This window comes from Ictalurus punctatus, chromosome 13 (genome assembly GCF_001660625.3).
Source record: "Ictalurus punctatus breed USDA103 chromosome 13, Coco_2.0, whole genome shotgun sequence".
NCBI classification, from domain to species: domain Eukaryota; kingdom Metazoa; phylum Chordata; class Actinopteri; order Siluriformes; family Ictaluridae; genus Ictalurus; species Ictalurus punctatus.
Genome location: NC_030428.2, coordinates 2,085,625 through 2,109,765, shown reverse-complemented (window position 1 = coordinate 2,109,765; position 24,141 = coordinate 2,085,625). Strand labels below are relative to the sequence as shown.

The 24,141-nt window shown below is 41.4% G+C and overlaps 2 protein-coding genes across 3 annotated transcripts; one reads left to right on the top strand and one right to left on the bottom strand.

Moving 5' to 3' along the window:
* The first annotated feature begins 222 nt into the window (after positions 1 to 222).
* atp2a1l (ATPase sarcoplasmic/endoplasmic reticulum Ca2+ transporting 1, like) lies at positions 223 to 14,547 on the top strand. 2 transcript variants are annotated; one of them, XM_017484022.3, is made up of 24 exons: positions 223 to 514; positions 1,403 to 1,420; positions 1,634 to 1,716; positions 3,354 to 3,458; positions 3,574 to 3,712; positions 4,313 to 4,393; positions 4,503 to 4,588; positions 5,033 to 5,330; positions 6,129 to 6,295; positions 8,145 to 8,233; positions 8,638 to 8,740; positions 8,958 to 9,089; positions 9,256 to 9,372; positions 9,470 to 9,688; positions 9,910 to 10,021; positions 10,270 to 10,493; positions 10,654 to 10,874; positions 11,021 to 11,223; positions 12,045 to 12,130; positions 12,252 to 12,385; positions 12,924 to 13,041; positions 13,184 to 13,301; positions 13,591 to 13,634; positions 14,221 to 14,547. In XM_017484022.3, the coding sequence occupies exons 1-23, from the start codon at positions 397 to 399 to the stop codon at positions 13,593 to 13,595; spliced, it is 2,976 nt and encodes a 991-aa protein (XP_017339511.1). In that variant the 5' UTR covers positions 223 to 396; the 3' UTR covers positions 13,596 to 13,634; positions 14,221 to 14,547. The 2 variants fall into 2 exon arrangements, with proteins under 2 accessions (XP_017339511.1, XP_017339510.1); XM_017484021.3 differs by lacking the exon at positions 13,591 to 13,634.
* LOC108274122 (sulfotransferase 1B1) lies at positions 14,297 to 22,902 on the bottom strand. The gene is made up of 7 exons (XM_017484023.3): positions 22,326 to 22,902; positions 19,418 to 19,546; positions 18,101 to 18,198; positions 16,490 to 16,616; positions 16,286 to 16,380; positions 15,807 to 15,987; positions 14,297 to 15,712 (listed from the first exon to the last, which is right to left on the bottom strand). Exons 1-7 carry the CDS (start codon positions 22,513 to 22,515, stop codon positions 15,600 to 15,602), a joined length of 933 nt encoding a protein of 310 aa, XP_017339512.1. The 5' UTR covers positions 22,516 to 22,902; the 3' UTR covers positions 14,297 to 15,599.
* Between the last annotated feature and the right edge of the window lie 1,239 nt (positions 22,903 to 24,141).

Sequence of the window (24,141 nt, the reverse complement as noted above, 5' to 3'; positions counted from 1 at the left end):
TCTCTCCTTATTCCACTGACCATGCATGTTCCAAAAACAGCTCTCCTTTTCATTTCGACACAACCCCTCAGCCCCCACTATGTCCTCCGGGTTCCTGTCCAAGTCCTTTGCTGTAACCACGCCCCACAATGCCATAAACGAAGAACCGGAATTCAGGGGCATGTCCAAGAGCTGGCTCGACCAATAGGATGAATCGCGGTGGTATAAAATGCTACACAGGTTTGCGTTTGTTCGCTCTTTCTGTCAGTCCAGCACTCCTGTAAGCAGGGGGTCAAAGTAACAGGGACAGACCTCTTGGTCCAAAAGAGCATCACGAGCAAAAGAACCACAAACGGATAGATAAACACTTTCAGCCACAACCTATTTTGCTCCTGAAGATCCTTCAGCCCTAGCAGGATGGAGGACGCCCACACCAAGACCCCCGCAGAAGTCATAGCCTTCTTTGGGGTCAGCGAGACCACCGGGCTTACAGTTGACCAGGTCAAGAGGAACTTCACCAAGTATGGTCCCAATGGTGAGAAAGAGAGAATGGAGAAATGGGATGGAGTTAAACCAGGTCATGACTAGGGTGGGAAACAGGATACAACTAGAAAATATCTTAAGCTTGAGCCGGTTGACAGATGCAGGCTTGATTCCCCATAAAGAAGCATTGAGAAATCACGCAGAATCTTTGTGCGACTTGGTACAATAACACGACAATCAGATGTACTCTCTAAAGTCTTAGGTGAAGCTTGGGTGAAGTGACACCAACAGGTTGTGCACCAGAAGTTGAGAAGCAGTGCTTTAAAATAGCTCAGAAGGAAAGCAAAAGGAGACAGGTGATGGCGCAAGGGCCTTGCTTTGGTGATTCGAGAAGGCTGATTTCATGAGTGGTATTTCTGCTGACAGGAGGGGGGAGCTTCTTACAGGGCGGTCAGTTTGCATTTTCAGAAATGCAGCTGGCATTACAAAGTCAAAGAGAATGGCTTTATGAAAACTCTTTAGATAGTGGTCATTATAAAATGAGCTTGTAAAGGCATGGGTTGGTGAAAGATGCTTCGTTTGTTCAAGTGTTTTCCATCCAAGTCTTGTAATAAATGTGTGGCTTTCAAAGAACATTCAATCTATTTATCAATGAAACAAACAAACAAACAAAAAACCCTAATTAAACATGTATAATACTTTCATACTTCCTGTAAAAAGTAATTGTCAACATAATGCCTTAGAACACTAACTTGGTATGTATTTGAAGTTCTTGTTGAGCTGAATTTCTGGTAGTAATCAGTTTGATCAGTTGGCTATTATCAATGGTTGTACAAATAGCAGAGTAACAATCAGGTAAAATGAACAATACAACACCATTATTACGCATTTTAATCTATCCTTTCTCTCCCTTTCCTTCTCCCGTCAACCTGATCTCCAGAACTGCCAGCTGAGGAGGGTAGGTATCCACATTTGCTTGTGTTTTCATACTATAGATATGTCACAACCTTAATATCCCAATTAACCATGTGGTTTGCTGTGATATTAAATAATAATGAACTCTTTGGTCCTTCATATAGAGGTCCAAAGCTTCCATGATCTAATTGGGAACAGATGCTAATACATATGTTTATTGGATTTGCCTCTGAGAATCTCATCCAACCTCTTACAGGAAAGTCCCTTTGGGAGCTGGTGATTGAGCAGTTTGAGGACTTGCTTGTTCGAATTCTGCTGCTTGCTGCCTGCATCTCATTTGTAAGTAACCACAAAACCAAGCATACAATGTCTTTGGCACCCACAAATCCAAAACGGAGAACATAAATCCATGCTAAGTCATCACTTACAACAGCAAGACTAACAAATGGCTTATCGATCTCCATACAACCAAGCAGCTCAGGAGATCTAAGTGATGCTCTGGCCACTTGTGTCAACGTTCTTTTCTAGACAAGATTTACCATATAATAATTACAAACATGAGTAAAGTTCAGACATAGCAACAGGTATGTTATGGTGAGACCATAACCTTGATATGATCAGGTGTTCCGATACAATAAGTAACTGTTTTTGATCAGTCAATGAAGGTGACACACACAATCTTAAGATATTTTGTGCATTTGAGTTCATTGACTGATTTTATCAAAGCATTTGATTAACTGACTTTCGAGGTCACAACAGACCATTGACTTGAGGCATTTCGCAATTATCCCCTTTGTTTACCACACACTTATTGCATACTGCACACTGATACCATCTATGGTTATACATTCGTGCTTCACTTGCCAATTTTGCATGCGGTATAAGGAGATATGCTTGTGTGCTTGCCAAACTGGCATGGCTGTACAGCAAACATAAGCAGCTTGAACGACAGCTGTGTGTCACACAACATAAGACCATCCAAGATGGCGCAGATTCCCTACTGTGCACCTGAAATAATTTCCTTAAGAGCTTATCAATGTCAGTTGCACGTTATGTCATCTATCTCCACATTCTCCCTTCTTTCAAGTCGTCTTCAAGTCACCAAAAAGGCTCTTTTTAACAAGGGTGCTTCTTTTAGTGATTGGGGTTAAGGTGGGTAAGGTTATGTTGGGGGGTGTTAAGAAGTAAGGGTTTGACATGAAATGGTATCGATTGCTTCTGCCCTCCTCTCCATGCCTTGGCCAGCTGTCGCAATGGCCTTAGAAGGAGAATATTGAAGAGCAAAGGAGACGGGCAAGAGGTGTTTATTTTAAGAAAAGCCTCAAGCTGGGCAGAGAAACTTAATCGCTCAGCAAAGGTCAGGACCAAGGGAAGACGGGATACAGAGGGCTGGAGAATGAGGCACAAAGAAGGGAGGGCCAGTGTTAAGCATAGACTCTGGGACATAAAATCTGTTATGCAATGTTATGCAATAAGATGCTATGAAATATAGTTTACAGTGCCATATTTTTGTCTGCATTTCACAAGAGCAGTGTAGATCACTAGGACCACTCAGGAATCTGATTTCTGCCATAGATCTAGAGATCATGGTTACAAAATAAACCTCCCCTGAGACATAAATAGTCTACTATGGGGATCATATTTTATGGTTCAATTAAAATGTTTCTGGTGATAAAGTACTTGTTGTGAATAACAGTGAAACAATCAGTGTATGAATTATGAACCTATGCACCTGCAGATCCAAATTTTCCTTTTTGTTTTCTCTCACTCTGAAGGAACTTCTCAGGTGCATATCAATTCATCACAGTGAAAAGACCATCAGTGATACCTTCATTGATATAACATTTATTTAAACCAATAAAGTCACCTCCTTGGATACAGAAGCACATTCTTCACAAACATCTTTGTGGTGCTTTAAGCAAGTGTATGTGTTCCTCTGGAACCCCAGTCTTAATCCCATATCTCTTCCTCTGCAGGTGCTGGCTTGGTTTGAGGAAGGTGAGGAAACTGTCACAGCCTTTGTCGAGCCATTTGTCATTCTGCTTATCCTCATCGCCAATGCCGTCGTCGGTGTATGGCAGGTCAGAACAATGAGTACAATCTAGTAGAAGTTATTTAATAGTTTTTAAAAAAGAGTTTGATCTGCTATACATGCCCAGTGTCATTGGGACTGAAATGAAGTGTTACACGTGACAGGAGCGTAATGCTGAGAGCGCCATCGAGGCTCTGAAGGAGTATGAACCTGAGATGGGTAAAGTCTACCGAGCTGACAGAAAGAGTGTGCAGAGGATCAAGGCCAGAGAGATCGTCCCTGGTGACATCGTGGAGGTTTCCGGTGAGTCGTGTTTGCTTTTCCCTGCTTCCCCCGACTACCCCAGACCCCCTTACTGGCAAATTAGCAGAAGTCTTTAATTGCTCTATAAGAATAAAGCACACTAGAGGACACCTGACAGTGCCTTGCATGCTAGCAGAGGCCTGTAAGAGCCATCCCAGCTTGTTAGTGGAGCATGTGACAGTGACATGCTCATGTTATTTAAGGTACAGTGAGAGAGGGAGGGAGAAAGAGAACTGTGGAGGCATGAGGGATGGCTTTAAAAACATGCTGAGAGAAGGAAAACAAAATCTTGGGTATAAATACTTCCCTGACACCTGCTAGTTGCACTGCTTGCCTCTTTCCTTAGGCCTTTCTGCTTCCTGACTATCAGTCTATTCTATATGAATCCTGAGTAAATTACAAAAAGGAAAATAAAACAGGAAGTTGCTGGAGAAAACTCAGGATCAGTGTTAGAATGGTGTTGTTCCTACCTCAACAGTTTGCAGATATTTGGCCACTGGTTTCCCCGGTTATTGGCATTTTATAGCTTGACCGCCCCCAATATATACAAACTATAATTACTGTAAAGAGTGACATTGAGAACTTGTTTCTTTACTCCAGTTGGTGACAAAGTCCCTGCTGACATCAGGCTTACTGCTATTCGATCCACCACCCTGCGTGTTGACCAATCCATTCTTACTGGTAGGTATCAATGTTAAACTTCTAAAAACTTCCCCTTACATTAGAACCTTTTAAATTGGTGATATTGGTTGACTGATTATTAATTTATTCAATATGATGTCTCTCTCAGGTGAGTCTGTCAGTGTGATCAAGCATACCGATCCCGTCCCTGACACGAGGGCCGTCAACCAGGACAAGAAGAACATGCTTTTCTCTGTGAGTAGGCAATAATCCACCTGTCCATTCATGATCATTATTTAGTCATCCATCTATCCTATCTTGTTCTTGTCTGTCCTTCCGTCCATTCACTCTTCTGGCAGGTGAGTCAATGGATCCCAGCTGAACCCCAGACTAGAAAAATAATATTTGTACTACACATTTATGACCAGTAAGGGTTGGTTAATTACCTGATGAGTTGGATCAGATGTGCAAGAGCAGTTAAACGTGGCAAGAGGTTCTGCAGGACCAAGATTGGGAACCCATCCATCCTTTTCTTTACCCCCTGTTATTCCATTAGTTCACCGATCTATCACCTCTGCCAAACAGAGCATGTATATCTTGTATTCATTACATTTCCTTCCTCCATGTCAGAAAATCCATCCATCCATCCATCCATATATGTTACACTTTCATTCCATTTCGTTGTCTCCTCCCATCCAGGGCACCAACATTGCTGCTGGCAAGGCTATTGGCGTCTGCATCGCCACCGGCGTCTCCACCGAGATCGGCAAGATCCGTGACCAGATGGTCGCCACTGAGCAGGAGAAGACCCCTCTGCAGCAGAAGCTGGATGAGTTTGGCGAGCAACTCTCCAAAGTCATCTCTCTGATTTGCGTCGCCGTCTGGATGATCAACATCGGCCACTTCAACGATCCCGTCCACGGTGGCTCATGGATCCGTGGCGCTGTTTATTACTTCAAGATTGCAGTCGCCCTGGCTGTTGCTGCCATCCCTGAGGGTGAGGATAGGCAAATCGTTTAGTACAAAGGTTGAGAAATCTTTTGCAAACCTGAACGTGGATCCTGGGGTAACTGTCTCAATTTGACGGGGACTTTAGGGAGCACTCTTGGAACAAAATTTTTTTTCATGGGGGGGTGGGGGGGTGGGGTTACTATTGACAGCGGCTTCAAAATTCCTACTTCTCTAGGACAATTAGAATTTCAAGAAACAAGAAACTACTTGCTAGTACGTAGTCTAATCATGAGCTAGCATGTAATTCATTTAAACCTAATGTCTCTGTTATTGAAGGACACAAAATCAACTAATTTACTGATCAATGATAGTGGAGTGGTAAAATTAAGAGATAATTTGTGGGGTATAGCTAGTATGAAAATCACCTTGCACTACTTTCTTATTTATTTATTTATTTATTTATTTATTTATTTATTTATTTATTTATTTATTATTACAAATTCGTGTATACAGAAAGGGGGAAATGTGTTTATAGTATGCTAACCCTGAGCTAGCATAATCCTGAACTAATGTGTAATTTAAATAAAGTTCCACTTTGTAATTTAAACACCTAGTAATGCTTTAAAGGCAGCAACATTTGCTAATTTACTGATGATGGTGAAGTGGAATGACGGAGGCTGTTCTTATTAGCTAGCAGGAAAAACTAGCAAGCTAACAGTTTTTTGCTAGCTGTATTAGAGACTTCTCTGTTCTATATGTAGTAAGATGGGATGCAGGCCACAGATTCTGTCACTTGTGACCTCGGAGTATGATTTATATCAGTATTATGATTGGATTTCTCCAGGTCTGCCTGCTGTCATCACTACCTGTCTGGCCCTCGGTACCCGTCGTATGGCCAAGAAGAATGCCATCGTCCGTTCTCTGCCCTCTGTGGAGACACTGGGCTGCACCTCTGTCATCTGCTCAGACAAAACTGGCACCCTCACCACCAACCAGATGTGTGTCACAAAAGTGTGTATGACTTTTTTTTTGTTAAACATTACAATGCTCAAGATATATTAATACATCAGTATTCTGTTGAGATAAAATATTGGCACCTGCATAAGAACCTACTACAGTGCCCTCCACTAATATTGGCACCCTTGGTAAATATGAGCAAAGAAGGCTGTGGAAAAAATGTCTTTATTGTTTAACTTTTTGATCTTTTGTTCAAAAAATTCACAAAAATACTCTGCTCTCATGGATGTCAAGCAATTACAAACACAACACAGGTTTATCCAAAATAAAGAAATATCACTGCTAAATACATGTGTGCAATAATTATCGGCACCATTTTAGTCAATACTTTGTGCTACCTCCCTTTGCCAAGATAACAGCTCTGAGTCTTCTCCTGCAATGCCTGATGAGGTTGGAGAATACATGGCAAGAGATCTGAGATCATTCCTCCATACAGAATCTCTCCAGATCCTTCCAATTTCGAGGTCCACGCTGGTGGACTCTCCTCTTCAGTTCACCCCACAGGTTTTCTATGGGGTTCAAGTCAGGGGACTGGGATGGTCATGGCAGGACCTTGATTTTGTGGTCAGTAAACCATTTTTGTGTTGATTTTGATGTATGTTTTGGATCATTGCCCTGCTGGAAGATCCAACCACGGCCCATTTGAGTCTTTCTGGCAGAGGCAGTCAGGTTTTCATTTAATATCTGTTGATATTTGATAGAGTCCATGATGCCATGTATCCTAACAAAACGTCCAGGTCCTCTGGCAGAAAAACAGCCCCAAAACATTAAAGATCCACCTCCATATTTAACCGTGGGCATGAGGTACTTTTCCATATGGCTACCTCTCTGTGTGCTCCAAAACCACCTCTGGTGTTTATTACCAAAAAGCTCTATTTTGGTTTCATCTGAACGTAAAACCTGATCCCATTTGAAGTTCCAGTAGTGTCTGCAAACTGAAGACGCTCGAGTTTGTTTTTGGATGAGAGTAGAGGCTTTTTTCTTGAAACCCTTCCAAACAACTTGTGGTGATGTCGGTGACTTCAGATTGTAGTTTTGGAGACTTTCTGACCCCAAGACACAACTAACTTCTGCAATTCTCCAGCTGTGGTCCTTATAGATTTTTTGGCCACTCAAACCATCCTCTTCACAGTGTGTTGAGACGATATAGACACACATCCAATTCCAGGTTGATTCATAACATTTCCAGTTGACTGGAACTTCTTAATTATTGCCCTGATGGTAGAAATGGGCATTTTCAATGCTTGTGCTATTTTCTTATAGACACGCCCCATTTTGTGAAGCTCAACAACCTTTTGCAGCACATGACAGCTATATTCCTCGCTCTTACCCATTGTTATGAATGACTAAGGGAATTTGGCATGTGTGCTACCTCATATTTATTCCCCTGTGAAACAGGAAGTCATGGGTGAACAATTTCCAGGTGTACTAAAATAAGTGAAATATCAATGGGAAAATGCTTCAAATATATTTTTCTCATAGCCTTCTTTGCTCATATTTACCAAAAGTGCCAATATTAGTGGAGGGCACCGTAGTTATTTGGACCACCCACATTTCATATCCGTTAACTGGTTATTAATAACACAATTAACACACCAGAACATATCTATGCATGTTCCTAAACAATATGAAATAATATAATTATTATTAATTTGAACAAACATATAAAGCTACAAATACCACAAAGGATCACATCTCAAAATGAAACCGAATGAAAACCTTGAATCATAATAAGGCAGAAAAATAAAATCAATGCACTGATTTTTGCCTTAAAAATAAAATACATAACACAATAATGAACCAAACCATTTCTGATTATGCTTGATAAAATTTTACTCGACAGATGTTCATCATTGACAGAGTGGACGGTGATCATGTGTCCCTGGATTGCTTCGATATCTCTGGCTCCAAATACACTCCCGATGGCGAGGTGTAAGTATCAGAGTAACTGATTATATTCCTATAACATCATGTCCCCAAATGTTTTATTCTTCTCATGCAACAGTAATTTACCAACAATTTTTTAAAATGAATTAAAGAACTATGCCATAATTTTATATCCTTTTATAGTTGTTGGGGAATGTCTGCAAGAAGACAAGTTATCACTTCATTATATTATATTATTATATATTATAGACAAAAAAAAACAAACAAACAAAATAATAATAATAATTCCTGAGACTTTCTCATCTCCGAAAAATGAAGGGTACAGCTTTTATCTCTGACTGTTACAAACCACTGACACTGGAGACTCCTTCCTTAAATATGAAATATAAATAAAATAGAAAGCCTCTTTATTATTCAGTCTAAGGGTATATGAATGTTCTGCTCTTTAGGACTAAAGGAGGTGCTAGAGTTGACTGCAGTCAGTACGATGGCCTGGTGGAGCTTGCCACCATCTGCGCCCTGTGCAACGACTCCTCTCTCGACTACAACGAGGTGAGAAATACACCGTTTCCTTTTTTTCCCCCTGTTACATAGCCAACACAATACAATAAATAATGTGCAAAAAGTTGCTCTCAGAGTGCAAACAGATGAAACTCATAGCTGTCGATTTCCCTTAAAGCTCCAGCGCTACGGAAAGTGAATTCAGACACCGAACATGTTACATAGCGAATGCTGTTTCATGTTTTACGTGTGTGTGCTCACTCCACAGGCTAAGAAGATCTACGAGAAGGTTGGTGAGGCCACTGAAACCGCTCTGTGCTGCCTGGTGGAGAAAATGAATGTATTCAAGACCAACGTTAGCAACCTGTCCAATGTGGAGAAAGCCAACGCCTGCTGCAGTGTGAGTCACACCAGTCTAGTGTTACGCTTCAAATAGGCTTCCAAGTGACTGCTATTTAAACCGCCATCGCTTTAAATGTAACTGCTCCCAGCTCTCAGTGGGTATGGATTTGTATTTTATTAGCATTTTTCCCCACCTATTGAATGCTCTTGTCATTGTCCTGCAGGTTGTGAAGCAATTGATGAAGAAGAACTTTACCCTGGAGTTCTCCCGTGACAGGAAGTCCATGTCTGTGTACTGCAGCCCAAGTAGAGGAGACAGTGGCAGCAAGATGTTCGTGAAGGTGAGGTCACTGATCTCACTTCTGTTTGTCCCACTTTTGTATTATTTTATTTCAGTCCCTAAGCTCTGATAATCCTGTTCCTCACTTTGACCAATAGGGTGCCCCAGAGGGTGTGATTGACAGGTGCACCTATGTGCGCGTTGGCTCCACCCGCGTGCCCCTGACTGCCCCCATTAAGGAGAAGATCATGACCATCATTAAGGAGTGGGGTACTGGCCGTGACACACTGCGCTGCCTTGCCCTCGCCACTCGTGACACTCCACTGAAGGTCGAGGAGATGAAACTCGAGGACTCCACCAAGTTTGTTGACTATGAGGTATTAACAATGATCTTAAATTATTCACCATCAAACCACACACACACTATTCACTATGCAGTCCACATAAGCACTATCATCAATCCCCATTATGATCCCCATCATACCTCAATTTAATGAGTTTCTTCAGATAAAACCAAGAACCTCATTTTTGAAATATATACATACACACTATATAAAGAATATGTTCCATTTTAATTAATGCCTATGCTATCTCTAAGACTGACCTGACCTTCGTCGGCTGCGTCGGTATGCTGGATCCCCCTCGTAAAGAAGTCGCTGGCTCCATTCAGCTCTGCAAGGCTGCTGGCATTCGTGTCATCATGATCACTGGCACGTATCTCAAATCCAATTTTACTGTCATCTCTTCCATACACACAGTTACAATGAGAGAAATTCCTGCAGGCTCAGAATGTAACACAAAATACAAAGCTACACCTAGACAGCATTTTGACCAAAAATGGAACAGCTCATTTACAGGAACTTGTATAATGGTCTGTCCACAACGACTGTCAGTGAGCAAAGACCTAACTCATCAAATGGACGTTCTTAATGAAATGTGTCCAATCTCTTGCTCTCAGGTGATAACAAGGGAACTGCTGTGGCTATTTGCCGTCGCATTGGCATCTTTGGTGAGGACGAGGATGTGACCGGAAGAGCCTACACTGGCCGTGAATTTGATGATCTGCCTCGTGCTGAGCAGAGTGAGGCTGTAACCAGGGCCTGCTGCTTCGCCCGTGTCGAGCCTTCCCACAAGTCCAAGATTGTTGAGTTCCTGCAGGGCTATGATGAGATCACTGCCATGGTGAGCAACGAATTTTTCTTCCAATTTTCAAATGTACAATTCTGAGACCATATTCTTGATTTTTGTTTACATAAACATAATTTAGCATGACTTAGCTCTCCCCATAAATTCACCTTAATGTCCGTGTCGTCGCCGCCCTCCCCTCCTCCCCCCCATCCAGACCGGTGATGGTGTGAATGATGCCCCCGCTCTGAAGAAGGCCGAGATTGGTATTGCCATGGGCTCTGGCACTGCCGTTGCCAAGTCAGCCTCTGAGATGGTCCTGGCCGACGACAACTTCTCCTCCATTGTGTCTGCCGTTGAGGAGGGCAGAGCTATCTACAACAACATGAAGCAGTTCATCCGCTACCTGATCTCCTCCAACGTAGGAGAGGTCGTTTGGTGAGAGCACAAGGAAGAGCTTGCGATAGATTTGCGAATACCGAGGCTGGCCGAGTGGAAACATAAGGGAGTGTTAATATCTTCCCCCCCATCTTCAAGTCAAAGTGTTGCTAACTATCACTTCTTCTTCTCTTGATGTTCTCTAGTATCTTCCTCACTGCTGCTCTCGGTCTTCCTGAGGCTCTGATTCCAGTACAGCTGTTGTGGGTGAACCTGGTCACTGACGGTCTGCCTGCCACCGCTTTGGGCTTCAACCCCCCTGATCTGGACATCATGGGCAAAGCTCCTCGATCCCCCAAGGAGCCCCTCATTTCAGGCTGGCTCTTCTTCAGATACCTGGCCATTGGTGGTAAGTACGTATAAAATTCATGGTACAGTGAAGTAGGCAGGAATAGGATAGCTATTATGGATTTCCTCATCATGATATACCATCACAGCAATACATTGTGACCTCCCTAGTGGAGCACTTACAGTAATACTTTCTTCTTCACCCAAGACAGTATTTTGTTTAAGTTCAGGGTTAGACCCTGAGCAAAAATCCCATGGATATTTGGGAATGCATAATTGGCCATATTCTTATTGTGTATGCATGATGGCTACGGTTCTCTCTCCCAAATGTTAACAATGAACTTCTGGTGGTAAATATTATCTACATCTAACACATGTAGCGCCTGCTACCAAGTTAAGGCACTTCCAGACCTATTAACATATCAATTAGTGGAACATCCCATGGAAGCTTCAACCACCTGTCACTGAAAGTCCACAAGAGGAGAATTGCCTGTCTTGCCTATATTCAAACATTTGGTCTTGCGAATCATCTACATGATGTTGGTGACAAAGTGACCACTTGCACTCCGGGATAGTCAAACTACCAAGACACTTTAATGGTATAGTTAAGATTAAGACTTGTTGTTGGGAGTAGACTAACGCAGTTGTCCATGCTCCAGTCTTGGATGGAGTAGGATTCAGGATTCATATAATTCCAATAATTACCAAGTTCTTCATGGGTGGACTTTGTGTTAGAAGGCCCAGACCCTTCAGGACACCCTTGTTCTTCTTTCCCAGTTTAGAAAGTCCAATGGTAACCAGTCCAGTGTATTAGTTTATCAGATAGTTTGTGCCTGATGAAATCTTGGCATGATTGCAAAAGCTGTTTCTCTTTCCTTTTAGGATATGTCGGTGCTGCCACTGTTGGTGCTGCAGCCTATTGGTTCCTGTATGATGATGAGGGTCCCAAAGTGACCTACTATCAGCTGGTAAGTCTTTATCATCACTGCTCTGGTGCATCAGCTTGATTTTTCTAATTTGCATTGAGAAAAAAAAAACACACCAAAGTGACATTATTCCAGCATTTAACCCCTTTCCTTTGTTGTTCAGTCTCACTTCATGCAGTGCCATGATGAAAACGAGGACTTTGCTGGAATTGAATGTGAGGTGTTTGAGGCTGCTCCTCCCATGACCATGGCCCTGTCTGTGCTGGTCACCATTGAGATGTGCAATGCCCTTAACAGGTGAGAACCTGTCTTTCTCTTCGAAACCTGCCTGAGGTTTGACGCTACTGATTAAATGGTTTTGAGGTGAAATCCCAAAATTGTAAGGGTTAGGGTTAGGGATGTTGAGCAAGGCACTAATGCATGTTGAGAAAGTCACATGTTTTTAATCATGGACTGCCAGTTTTCCACTGTTGGGCTCTTCCTGGGCCATGGTGTTAGGACCTTAAACGTTAACTGCTCCATGCACAAGTGCTTCAGTAGTCTGTTAGGGTTAAGAAAGCAAGTTCTTCCTAGACTAATCCTCAGACAATTTGCTTGACCACAGAGCCTATGATTTCTTTTGTACACTTGTCTGGCATACACTTCAGGATCTTGAAGGTTTCAATTTGAAAATAATAATAAAAAACATACCAGACTCATTTCTTCCAGAGTAGCGTAACATTTTAAAGGAATTGTTTAGCATCCTAAAATTTGGGTCGTGGGGATAAATAAAGTTTAGAAAATAAGTGTCACTCAGTCATTTAGTGCTTATATCTGATTATCCACATTTCTCCAGCTTGTCCGAGAACCAGTCACTTGTCCGCATGCCTCCATGGAGCAACTTCTGGCTGTTGGCCGCCATGACCCTCTCCATGTCCCTGCACTTCATGATCATCTACGTGGACCCCCTGCCCGTAAGTCTGTTCCTCTAACAGGGCTGCATCTCCAATACTGTTACCTTTCCCCTTATCTGCACTAAAGTTATCCTGTAGTGCAGACAGTCACTCTCAGTGATGAGGATTTGATGGAAATTTCTCTCATTTTACCGTACTCCAGATGGTCTTCAAGCTGACCCACTTGAACGTGGAACAGTGGATGGTGGTGCTGAAGCTGTCCTTCCCCGTCATCCTCATTGATGAGGTGTTGAAGTTCGTTGCTCGCAACTACCTGGAGGGTAAGACCAATAACGTGGAACTTTTGTTTTTTTTTCTTCTCATTTTAGTTTTGGTAAATAATTTTAAAATAACCCATTCACCAATCAACTACTGAAAAAGTCTTATATATGAAAAGTTGTTTCTATAACTAATATATAATATAATATATAATAATACATTCACTGAGTCTATCTATCTGTCTAATCACTAAATATATCCCACCCTCATTCGATCCTTCCATGTTTAACTCTCTCACTCATTTTTTCCCCACATCATCCCTCATTCACTAATTCTTTTATTCACTTACAGCCTAAACCAGTTACCTCCCTCAGTTACCAAGTAACAAATGCAAGGTACCCAAAGATGTCTTGGTGGTCTGTCTGTATTTGTGTATTTCTTATGTGTGTGTGTGTGTCTTAAAAAACAGAACAGAGAGAGATTGAGATTCCTGGATGTAATTCAGTTTATTTTGTTTGGCATTTGCTGCAGTCCAGCCCTTCTCCTGAAGGGGGAGCCTCTAAAAGCGCTATTCATGCAAATCGGGAAAGACAATTTTATTTAATTTATAGGATATTGGTAAAGAATTTGATATAGCGGGACCTTATGTGGTTTCATGCTGATGTATCGTGATATAGATGTTTAAACATAGACATCTGTGCACTGCCTTTTTATACACAGGCGGGGAGTTAGCGCGCCACGTGTGTTTGCATGAGTGGCAGTTTGTAAAAAAATAAATAAATAAAAAAATTGCTTCAGCTTGCTTCACCTGTGTCCGCAGACAGCAAGCGCTAGCGGCTTTCATGCAATGGCAGAGAATTAGCTAGCTAGCAGTAATTGGCTAGCATTAAATCTGCTAAAATAATCAAAAACTGCATGAAAACGAATTGCTGGAAAGTTACAGGCTCAATCAACGTGTGTTTTTTTCCTCCCCCCATTCAGGTAAGAGTTCAATCTTGTGAAAGAGTGAAAAAGGCAAGAGAAAGAGATGACGAAAACTAGAGGAGGAGTCAAGAGATGACATCGAGCTGGAGAGGAGCCTTTATTGAGCCCTCCACCATGGCGAGAGAGAACACAAAACAGGAAAATCTATGAAAAAATCTATAAAACTGACTGATAGAAAATCTATTTAAAAAAATACACTGTTTATGGAAATGATTAAATTAATATATAGGGAAACGGTTCCAAATTAGTGCTTGACTGATGATTCATTTTATTCTTAAATCTAATAATAAATGTATTAAAGTTACATTTTTTGTTAAACTTGTACACTCTCTTCCTCGTCTTTTTTCTTTAACACGTGCTGTTTTGTTGTCTTGTTTATAGTGGCTGTACATTTCAATTAATTTCATCTTCGAGCCATAACTTTCTTATTGACGTCATTTACACAACCTACATATCTTCAAAGTAGTTGGTCATGGATAGAGAAATATCGTTAGATAACATCATTATCGTTAATATCATTAATATAATTCGTATTCTAGATTCTGATTGATGGTTGATTTTTTAATAATTTTTTTAAATAACAGCAACAGTAGTACAGCTGTAAATGACAGGTTTATATTAAAGCAGTCGTTCTAAAATGCGAAGGATCATTTAAACAATATTTAATATTTATTGAACAGTTATGGAAGGAGTCTCTGCGTCAGCGCTTTGTAATAGTCGGACGTTTTTGTTTTTGTCTTATCAACTTCACAAGAGGGGAAAAAAGTCAGACTTGTTTTGATGATGTTCCGCAACATTAAATGTAACTATAAACAGGAATCAAGTGTCATTGTTTGATAAACTTTTTTTAAATGTCATCATTGGCAAATTGTTATTGTGTAAGGGAATAAAAAATGTCAGGAGGTGCACCAAACACAATTGTTTATTCCTTATGTAGTAACTGTTTGGGTCAAAAATGTTTTTTAAAAATTGATGGCAAATATGCTGCTGTCTTTGGTTAGGAGGCGTTAACAGTGCTTTAGTTTGTGCAGAAACTTGTTAATAACCAATTAACCAATTGCATTTCAGAACATAAGCATGGCATATTTCTGTCATTTACAGACATTATTGTAATCACGGTAAAATATTTTGCCCAATCAGGACCAGCAAGTTCAGAGATGTAATATATCTGCAGTTGATAAAGAACAACGTTCGTACAGGAAATTAGCAAAACGCAGGATACCCTGAGAGAACCCAGAGATTGCTAAGATTCTGTTCTCACAAATCCTTAATAAAGTAATACTTTCCATGAGATTTGTCACAATAAGTCTAAACTATTTTTGTGTAATCATGTTTAATGTAGTGTTTATCTCAGTGCAGGTTCTCGATGATGTCTTTCATATTGTGGTGCGAAAGGGAATGTCCACGTCGGCCATTTGTCTGGCGTAGTCCTCATCAAACATTTCGGACTGAGCTGGTGTGAAGTAGTTGGTCCAGTCTCCAACCTCCCCTGTGGAAAAGAACCATATTAACATACATTAGTGTACAGTAACACTGACTTGGGGAGAACTGGGAGAAATGTTATTAATGTTGTCCCTCCAGACCTTTTCTCATGAAAGCAGAGACTGAATTGTCAAATACTATCTTTGGGATGAACGTGTAGTTGGCCATTGGGTTGTCCTTCATGACTTTAAAGGACGTCAACTCCACGATCTTGTCGATGATGTCATCAGACAGCGACAGGTCCAGGTACCTCATGATCCTCACTATTTCTCGACGAGGGTTCTGAATTTGGAAGGAAACCCCAAAATAATGAGTATTTATTTAAGGCCAACCTATACCAGGAGTTCCCAAACTGGGGGTTGTGACCCCATGTCGGGTTGCTTCATTTACAAATGGGGGATGTGAGAGAAACGCACAATCTCCTCTTTTGTTTCATTCAATTGCTTAAAACAATTATATTACATATATTAGATTTTTTGTACTAATATTTTGAAATGTCACTGGGAGTCACTTTCAGATAAGCCAAGTGTAAATAATATTAAATATCAATGGCAGAGGAACATTTAAAAACACCTCATACCTCTTTCATGTCCTCATAGAAAAGATAAAGAATATTCTTCTTCTCTCTTTCTTTCCAGAAACCTTTAACATGGTCGTACCAAGACCCCCAGCCCACTGTGGACATATTAGCAAAGAACCGCAATTTTCAGTTACTGTAATAGCAATGAATAAAAGCATGAGGAACAGCCAATCTTTCAGATTATTGAACAGTTTCGAGACTCACATTTTCCCTTCATGAACTTCTGGACATATTCTTCCCATGGACCTGGCTCTGGCTGGGTCAGATTCATTCGGTCAAAGTGGTAGTAGCTAACCAGGTTGTCCTTAGCATTCCGAGCCACATAAATAACCTGGAAAAACCCCCCAAGCTGTGTATTTAGAAAGATGAAGATTCTGGCTAATAATTACAATTTTAAACAGTTTTTTTGGGGATTAGTTTGTGGGGAACTTTGTTGGTCACAAACGTTCCATAAAAGCTCATAGGAGACGCACAAACCACGTGGTACTACGGAACACTTATTTTTCAATACGTTTGTTGCTAGCTTACAATTTTGATGTCTAAAGTGGTGCAACAGAAGAATGTTCACCCTATCATTGTGAGACTGCGAGTTTGAATCCCAGTGATGCTGCAGATATCTGTGGCTAGCTGCCAAAGGAGCAAAGATGGCCATACTTTCTGGGTGGGATGTACAGTATGTTATATGTCCTCTCCTCTGTCTGCCCTGTGAGTCAGCAAGATACAGTTGTCTTGGAGAAAGCAGATGCATGCCTTCACATTCCTCAGTCCAGACTATCCAGATACCTGTACTGACCAGCCACAGTGCTGCTTTACTGAACTGCCCTATTTCACTGACCTGTGCCCAATGTTCCCTTCAAAAGAATTGATATGGACCTAGTCGGGACTTTAGAACAGAGTGCATGAGGGCATCCCTTTATATTCATTCTAGTGGATTATGCAATGTTATACCTTGAAGCAGTGCCTATTTGTAATATCGCAGCAGTTTTCCAGATGTACCTTTCAGAGTATTCTCCTGCACTGGTATCCCAAAAGAGATTCGGACTAAACAAGGCACTACTTTTATGTCACACACACTTTGCAAACTGTATGAATTATTTTCGATTCAGAGGATTCATACCAGCATGGAGAGAGGTGGTTTCTTTTTGACTTTTGGGATGATGAGAGTGAGAAGCTGGGACCAGAGGTGCCCCTAAAAAGTGTATCCACCCAAATGTATTAAAAATTTGAGGGCTGTTCTGAGATGATAGAGACAGGTGGGACTCATAGCAAACTCAAAGAAGTATGTAGTTGGATTGGTGGAATTACAGGTTCTGGGCTTCCACTTGGGTCATGGGTAGGTGCATCCCCAAAGTAAAAAGACAACAGCAATTACAGACTACCAAAGAACAAAAAGGAGGTAAGGCAGTTTCTTGCGCAGGCTGGCTACTGTCACATGGTTTTACCTAATTATTTCAATCTCACCAACCCTCTGACTGACCTCACTGAAAAGGGACTGCCAGATCTGGTTTATTGAATGGAGCCATGCCAACAGGCTTTTACTCAGGTACTGCACTATGTGGCAGCCCACGCTTACATTCTCCTGACTTCTCTTTCCTCTTTGTATTACATACGGTGAACATATGTTGAACAGGGGGCTGGGTGCAGGAACTAATAAGTAAAGTTACAGCTTTACCTCTGACTGGTAAAAAGCACTGACACTGGAGACTCCTTCCATAAACGTTCAATATACATCTCCTTATAGAAAACTTCACCATGACAACAATTATATACATTTACAGCCCCAAGTAAAACATGAAATTCAATATTGACACTCACCTTGCATTTATTTTCCCAGAATCCCTCAGGTACCAGCTGTATGGGTAGATGTGTCTTGATGAATCTGGGAGGTTTCATTGTTTTTAGTATGTCCAGTCCTGGAGAACAGGAGGACAAATAGCCAGATTTCAGCAGGTTCTGACTGCCAAATTTGTGCATAAGATTAGAGAGAAGGACTGTGTGAGTCCACTGGTACATTATATGGTCAGAAGTATAGCTTGGTAGCTCAGTGGTCTACTGACATTGGTCTACTGATCAGAAGGTCGTGTGTTCAATTCCCAGCAGTGCCAAGCTGCCACTGCTGGGCCCTTAACCCTCAACTGCCCAGTTGTATAAATGTCCATCTATCCGTTTTCTATACTGCTTATTCTTACTGGGTTGCAGGGAACCTAGAGCCTATCCCAGGGAGCATGGGGCACACGGCAGCCTGGGCACAATCACATACACATTCATACACTACGGACACTTTGGACATGCCAGTCAGCCTACTATGCATGTCCTTGGACTGCGGGAGGAAACCGGAGTACCTGGAGGAAACCCCCGCAGCACGGGGAGAACATGCAAACTAAATGTACATTGCTCTGGATAACGGCATCTGCCAAATGCTGTAAATGTATGCCAAAGGCCTTAAATGTATATAGACACCTGTCCATTACACCCACACGTGGGTTTTAAATATCCCATCCCACCTTTGCTGTTATAATAACCTTTGCTACAGGGATGTGCCCATTCAACCATAAGAGTAACACATTTATCTAATTTATACATCTGAAGAGTTAAGGACGTTGCTCAAGAACCCAACAGTGGTAGCTTGACGGTGCTTGATTTTGAATTCATGACCTTCTGATCAGTAGCAACATCTTAAGCACTGAGCTACAAGGTGGAGAAGGCCTACATATGGCTGTGATGGTCAGGTGTCACATACTTTTGGCCATATAATGTATGTGTGTATGTGTGTAACCCCAGCCTGCCTGCCTGTCACAACGATTATTGCCCAGTAGCCGTGACCTCAGTTGTGACCTCAGAAGTGCTTTGAAAGGCTGGTTAGAGATTTCATCACCTCTGACATTACCTGTCACCCTGGACCCATTACAACTTGCATACCATCCCAATCGCTGTACCAAGTACGCCATCACACACCTCCACATTTGAATTTGTAGTATTTTCAAGTGATGGAGATGAGTTATTACAATGTTATTAAGCGATGTTGTTATCATATATTAGAACAAACACATATCATGATCTTCATGATAGCAGGGTTTAGTAAGGAATGCTTGCTTTATAAAGGATATCAATTTTGTGACCATGTATTTTTACCTGACGGAATAGGCGGAGGCGAATTGATCTCCAGAAATGGGATCCGTACAATAGTTGGAGCTCTCTTGCAAATCTCAGCATCTCCATTATGCAGCAGCAGATCCACTATTTCCTGGGTCCATGTGGTACCTGTTTTATAGATGAACACATTTTTGACATTAGCATATGTAGAACCCAGTGTGTGTGTAAAGGTAGGTGGGAAGGAGGACTCGGGAGACAGAGCTTTGGGGCTTGCTTTATTTTTTTCAACTAGCACTTTTTAAAGCATTTTCAAGAACTCAAAGGAAAAAGCAAAATAAAACACAGTCTCAGTATTTTGGGGTGTTTCTCTCCCTCAAGTTCACAGGTGAGAATCATCACATTACCTGCTGGTTCAATGTACATCCTCCTTGTCTGCTGCTGATGGTCTACCATGCCCCCACTGTCACAACCCTACCACCCAATCGGCCTGCAGCTGACTCCTCTGTGCCATGACAAGAGAGAAAATCCACCACTTCCATCTGCGCCCCTGGCCTGTGGAACACCGCGAACATGAATGGCTGCCAGATACCAATGAGAGATCCATGCATTTGCATACTTCATGTAGTGGAGCCATTCCAATGGGGCATGATCGGAACAGAGGGGGCACCCAGTTGGTAGTATCAGCGGGTGAGGACCACTCTCTTTATGGCCAGACACACGTTCACGATCATGCTGTACTTACTTTTCCAGACCGAGAGCATTCAGCTGATCTACAGCATGGGGTGCTCCTCCCCTGACCCCGGGACAAAATGGTCCTCAGCCCTCTGTCTGACATGTCAGTCTTGTGAACAAAAGGGAGAGAAAAGGTAGGAGAATACAACAGCAGGCCCCCACATGAAATCTCTTTTACTTGGCAAAAATCCAATTCCTTGGCAAACTCAGCTGTCAACTGGACCGGATCTGGCACTCCCTTTTCAGTGAAGTCAGTCAAAAGGCTGGTGATGCCTGAAAAACTAAGTCCAAGCTTACAATAATAGCCAACCAGCCCCAAGAACTGCCTCAATCCTTCTTTTGTCTTTGGGCTTGGGCAGGCTGCAATCATTGCCGACTTCTCAATATAGGGACACTTCTTCTCAAGGCCCAAGTGGAAGCCCAGATACTACATGTCCACCTATCCAGTTGCACATGGATTTACTCTGAGTCCAGCTGATCTCAAGGATCTTAGGACAGCTCTCCGATGTAAATGCTGCTTCCAATCATTACTATAAATGATTATATCTAAATAAGTAGCAATATATGGGTTTTGAGGGTGGAGTATTCTGTCCATGAGATGTCGAAACACCGCTGTGGTTATAAATAAACCAAACTAAAGGGTGACAAATTGGTGTAACCCAAATGAAGTGGAAAAAGTCTTTTTTTTTCATGGGATATTAGAGTCAAGAGACTCTGCCAATCCCACTTTGCTTGAATCTAGTGTCGAATAAAAGCGAGCTGCACTTAACCGAATGAACAATTTATCAATCCATGGCATTGGGTATGTGTGAAATTTAGACATTGCATTGACTTTCCTAAATCCACACACACACCACACACACACACACACACACACACACACACACACACACACACACACACACAAACGGACTGACCCATCAGCCTTGGGCATTAAGACCAAGGAGCTGCTCCAATCGCTCTGCTGTACTCTTCGATTACTCTCATGTACAACCACATCTGGAGGAGTCTTGATGTGGTCTATGCTCTATAAGGCGTGCCTGACCAGGTAGATGCAAAAACACATCGGAAAATTCCCCTTGCAAACTGGCAACCTGTGCTCTCTAGGACAGTGAGAGGTGGTTTCCACAGGGAATTGTAGTGAATTGGGCCAAACTTTTTAGATTTACCTATTATAAAAATACAGACAGGAAAAACTATTTTAAAGAATTGTAAGCTTGTCAGAAAGCCCCAGATTAGTTGTGTGTTCAGGTATAAGAAAAGCTAGACTTGTTTTGTACTAATTCTCTTGAGGGGAAACAAATTAATTTGCATTTCTGATTTGTAGTATTCTGAAATCTATCCAGCTCCAGATTTGGAGTAAATCAGGAATTCATCGACACGTTTGTTGACCTTTGAGTTAAACACTGATGAACATAATTTTGAAAGCAAATGGACCTTGGTGGCAAACTTGTGACTATCTGACGTTACATCTTCCTTTTTGCTCAGGGATTTTGCACAAGGACATTGTGTAGTGTGTCTAAAACTGTAACCACTATATCTTTGAGATTTGGAGACCAAAATGTAACGTTCCAGGCGGTACTGGTTTCAATCAGACTGTTCACGAGCAAAGGCTATTACTCTCCGTTGACATCTGTAACGTTAAAAGATAATCATTCTATTAGATAATCGTGGTGAGGTTTCTCTAAGGAGACGTTTATTTAACGTTTATGGAAGGAGTCTCCAGTGTTAGCAATTTGTAACAGTCTCAGAAGTAAATCTGTAACTTGAAATGCGTTTTTTGTTTATTTGTTTGTTTGTTTGTTCTAGGTCTTATTAACTTCAAGACAGAAATAAAAGAGAGGCTGGTGAGGGGAACAACTTTTTAGGGCTGCTGTAAGGTACAACAGAACAGGAAATCGTGTTTCCTGGTCATTCCACAACATTAAATATAACTATAAATGGGGGAAAAGTGTGACTTGTTGTATGAATAAACAATTGTAATCATTAGTAGATCGCTGTAATCATTGGGCTGGTAATAGTAATTCCACTTCATTACACCGCCATGTCCTATCAGTTTCTAATTACACATACTATAATGCATTGCCCTTTAGAGCTCATGAGCGTTATATTCTGAATAAAACCCCATTGCTAATTCCTGAATTAGGCTGTAAAAGCATTCTATATACTGATCAACAGAGACTGGTCCTAGTTTGTGATGACTCAGTGTTTTTACCTGCTTTAGGGTAGGTGGAGATGAGCAAATCGGACGGATCCGGTCGGAAAGCCCAAACGGAGCTCCAGTTGTGAGCGATCCAGCTCATGAGAGGTATGCCTTGCACCTCAACCAGAGGAAAACGATAGATTGCACTGGCTGCCTTGTTTATGGTGTCTTCATAACTCAAGGGTTCTTCCTCCTTGTCCATTTTGTAAATTTCTGGATGTCCTATTACAAAGATCTGATTCTCCAAATAGATTCCGTTAGTAAAGATATTTAAGATGAACCTTCATGCTGTGCAAGTGCCACTGCTTCCCTCTGAAACTTCCCTCTGAAATCTTACTCCTGTCCTTTGCAGCGTCTTTATTTGATCTGAGTTCCAGTTGCAGTGCTTCTCTTCTCTCGTGTTCAAAGACGTAATGTTTGTTAGATGTTTATATGAAGTTTCATAGGGTTTTCTTTCTAACCTGTTAGAGCTTTTGGATTGGTGTTTGCTCACTCTCCTTTTTTCCCGCTCCTCTTACTCCATCCACCTCTCTCTGTCCCTCTAATTTGGAGGTTCCTGAAGTTCAGAGCTGTTATAGTCAGGCACGGTTAAATTCCACATTTGTCACTGTCCACATCTCAGACTTGGCTTAGGGACCGTCTGATGTAGTGCGATTCATAGAAAAGTGGAGAGATGGCTAATAGTATGTTCACAGGAACTAAGTCTGCACAGCTGTGGCCAATTTTAGAGCAAATTACAATTTTCTTTTGTCTTTTAAGTTTGGGAATTCATGATGAATAGAAATAAATTTCATTTGAACTGCATAGCAATGTGAACAGAAGCTCTAGAACAAAAGTTTCAATGTGACATAATTAAACGAATGGCATTAGGATCTCATTCTGCATTGACTGATTAATCTTGTAAATGATTCCTCTATATGTGCAGGTACAGCACACATTCAGAAGATACTATATATAAATATATTCAGTATGTTCATGATTTCAGTCTATGTGGTGCTTTATAGCCATTATATTACTGGATTACTGGATTTCCTACCAGCTTTTGACACTGTTAAAATTGTGTCTTTCCAGACTGTCCCTCATGCAAGCTAAACTTTGAACTGCTATGAAAAACATCTCTTGAGTGGACCAATCGCTGAAAGTAAACATTTCCAGAAGCTTGGCAATGGCTCAAACTTTCCCCTCAGAGCAAATGAGCTATGAGCTATTTTTCAGATGGGTGTATACCACACACACACACACACACACACACACACACACACACACACACACACACACACACACACACACACACACACACACACACACAGAGAATGTTGAATATTTTTTAATGTTTTTGCCATAAGTCCTCACTTATCTGGTGCTTGAAAGTTAGAAAGTTAGAATTTTCTGTATTTCTGCATAAATGTGACCTAAAACATCATCCGAAAAGTCCTAAAAGTAGATAAAGAAAACACAATTAAACAAATGAGACAAAAATATTATACTTAGTCATTTATTTACTGAGGAAAATGATCTAATATTGCATATCTGTAAGTATTCCTTAACAAAAGTATGTGAACATTTGCTTTCAGTATCTGGTGTGAACCCCTTGTGCAGTAATAACTGCAACTAAACGTTTCCGGCAATTGTTGATCAGTCCTGCACACCAGCTTGGAGCTTTTAGTACAGAACAGCTTCAACTCTGGGATGTTGGTGGGTTTCCTCACATGAACTGCTTGCTTCAGGTTCTTCCACAACATTTCTATTGGATTAAGGTCAGGACTTTGACTTGGCCATTCCAAAACATTCACTTTATTCTTCTTTAACCGTTCTTTGGTAGAATGAC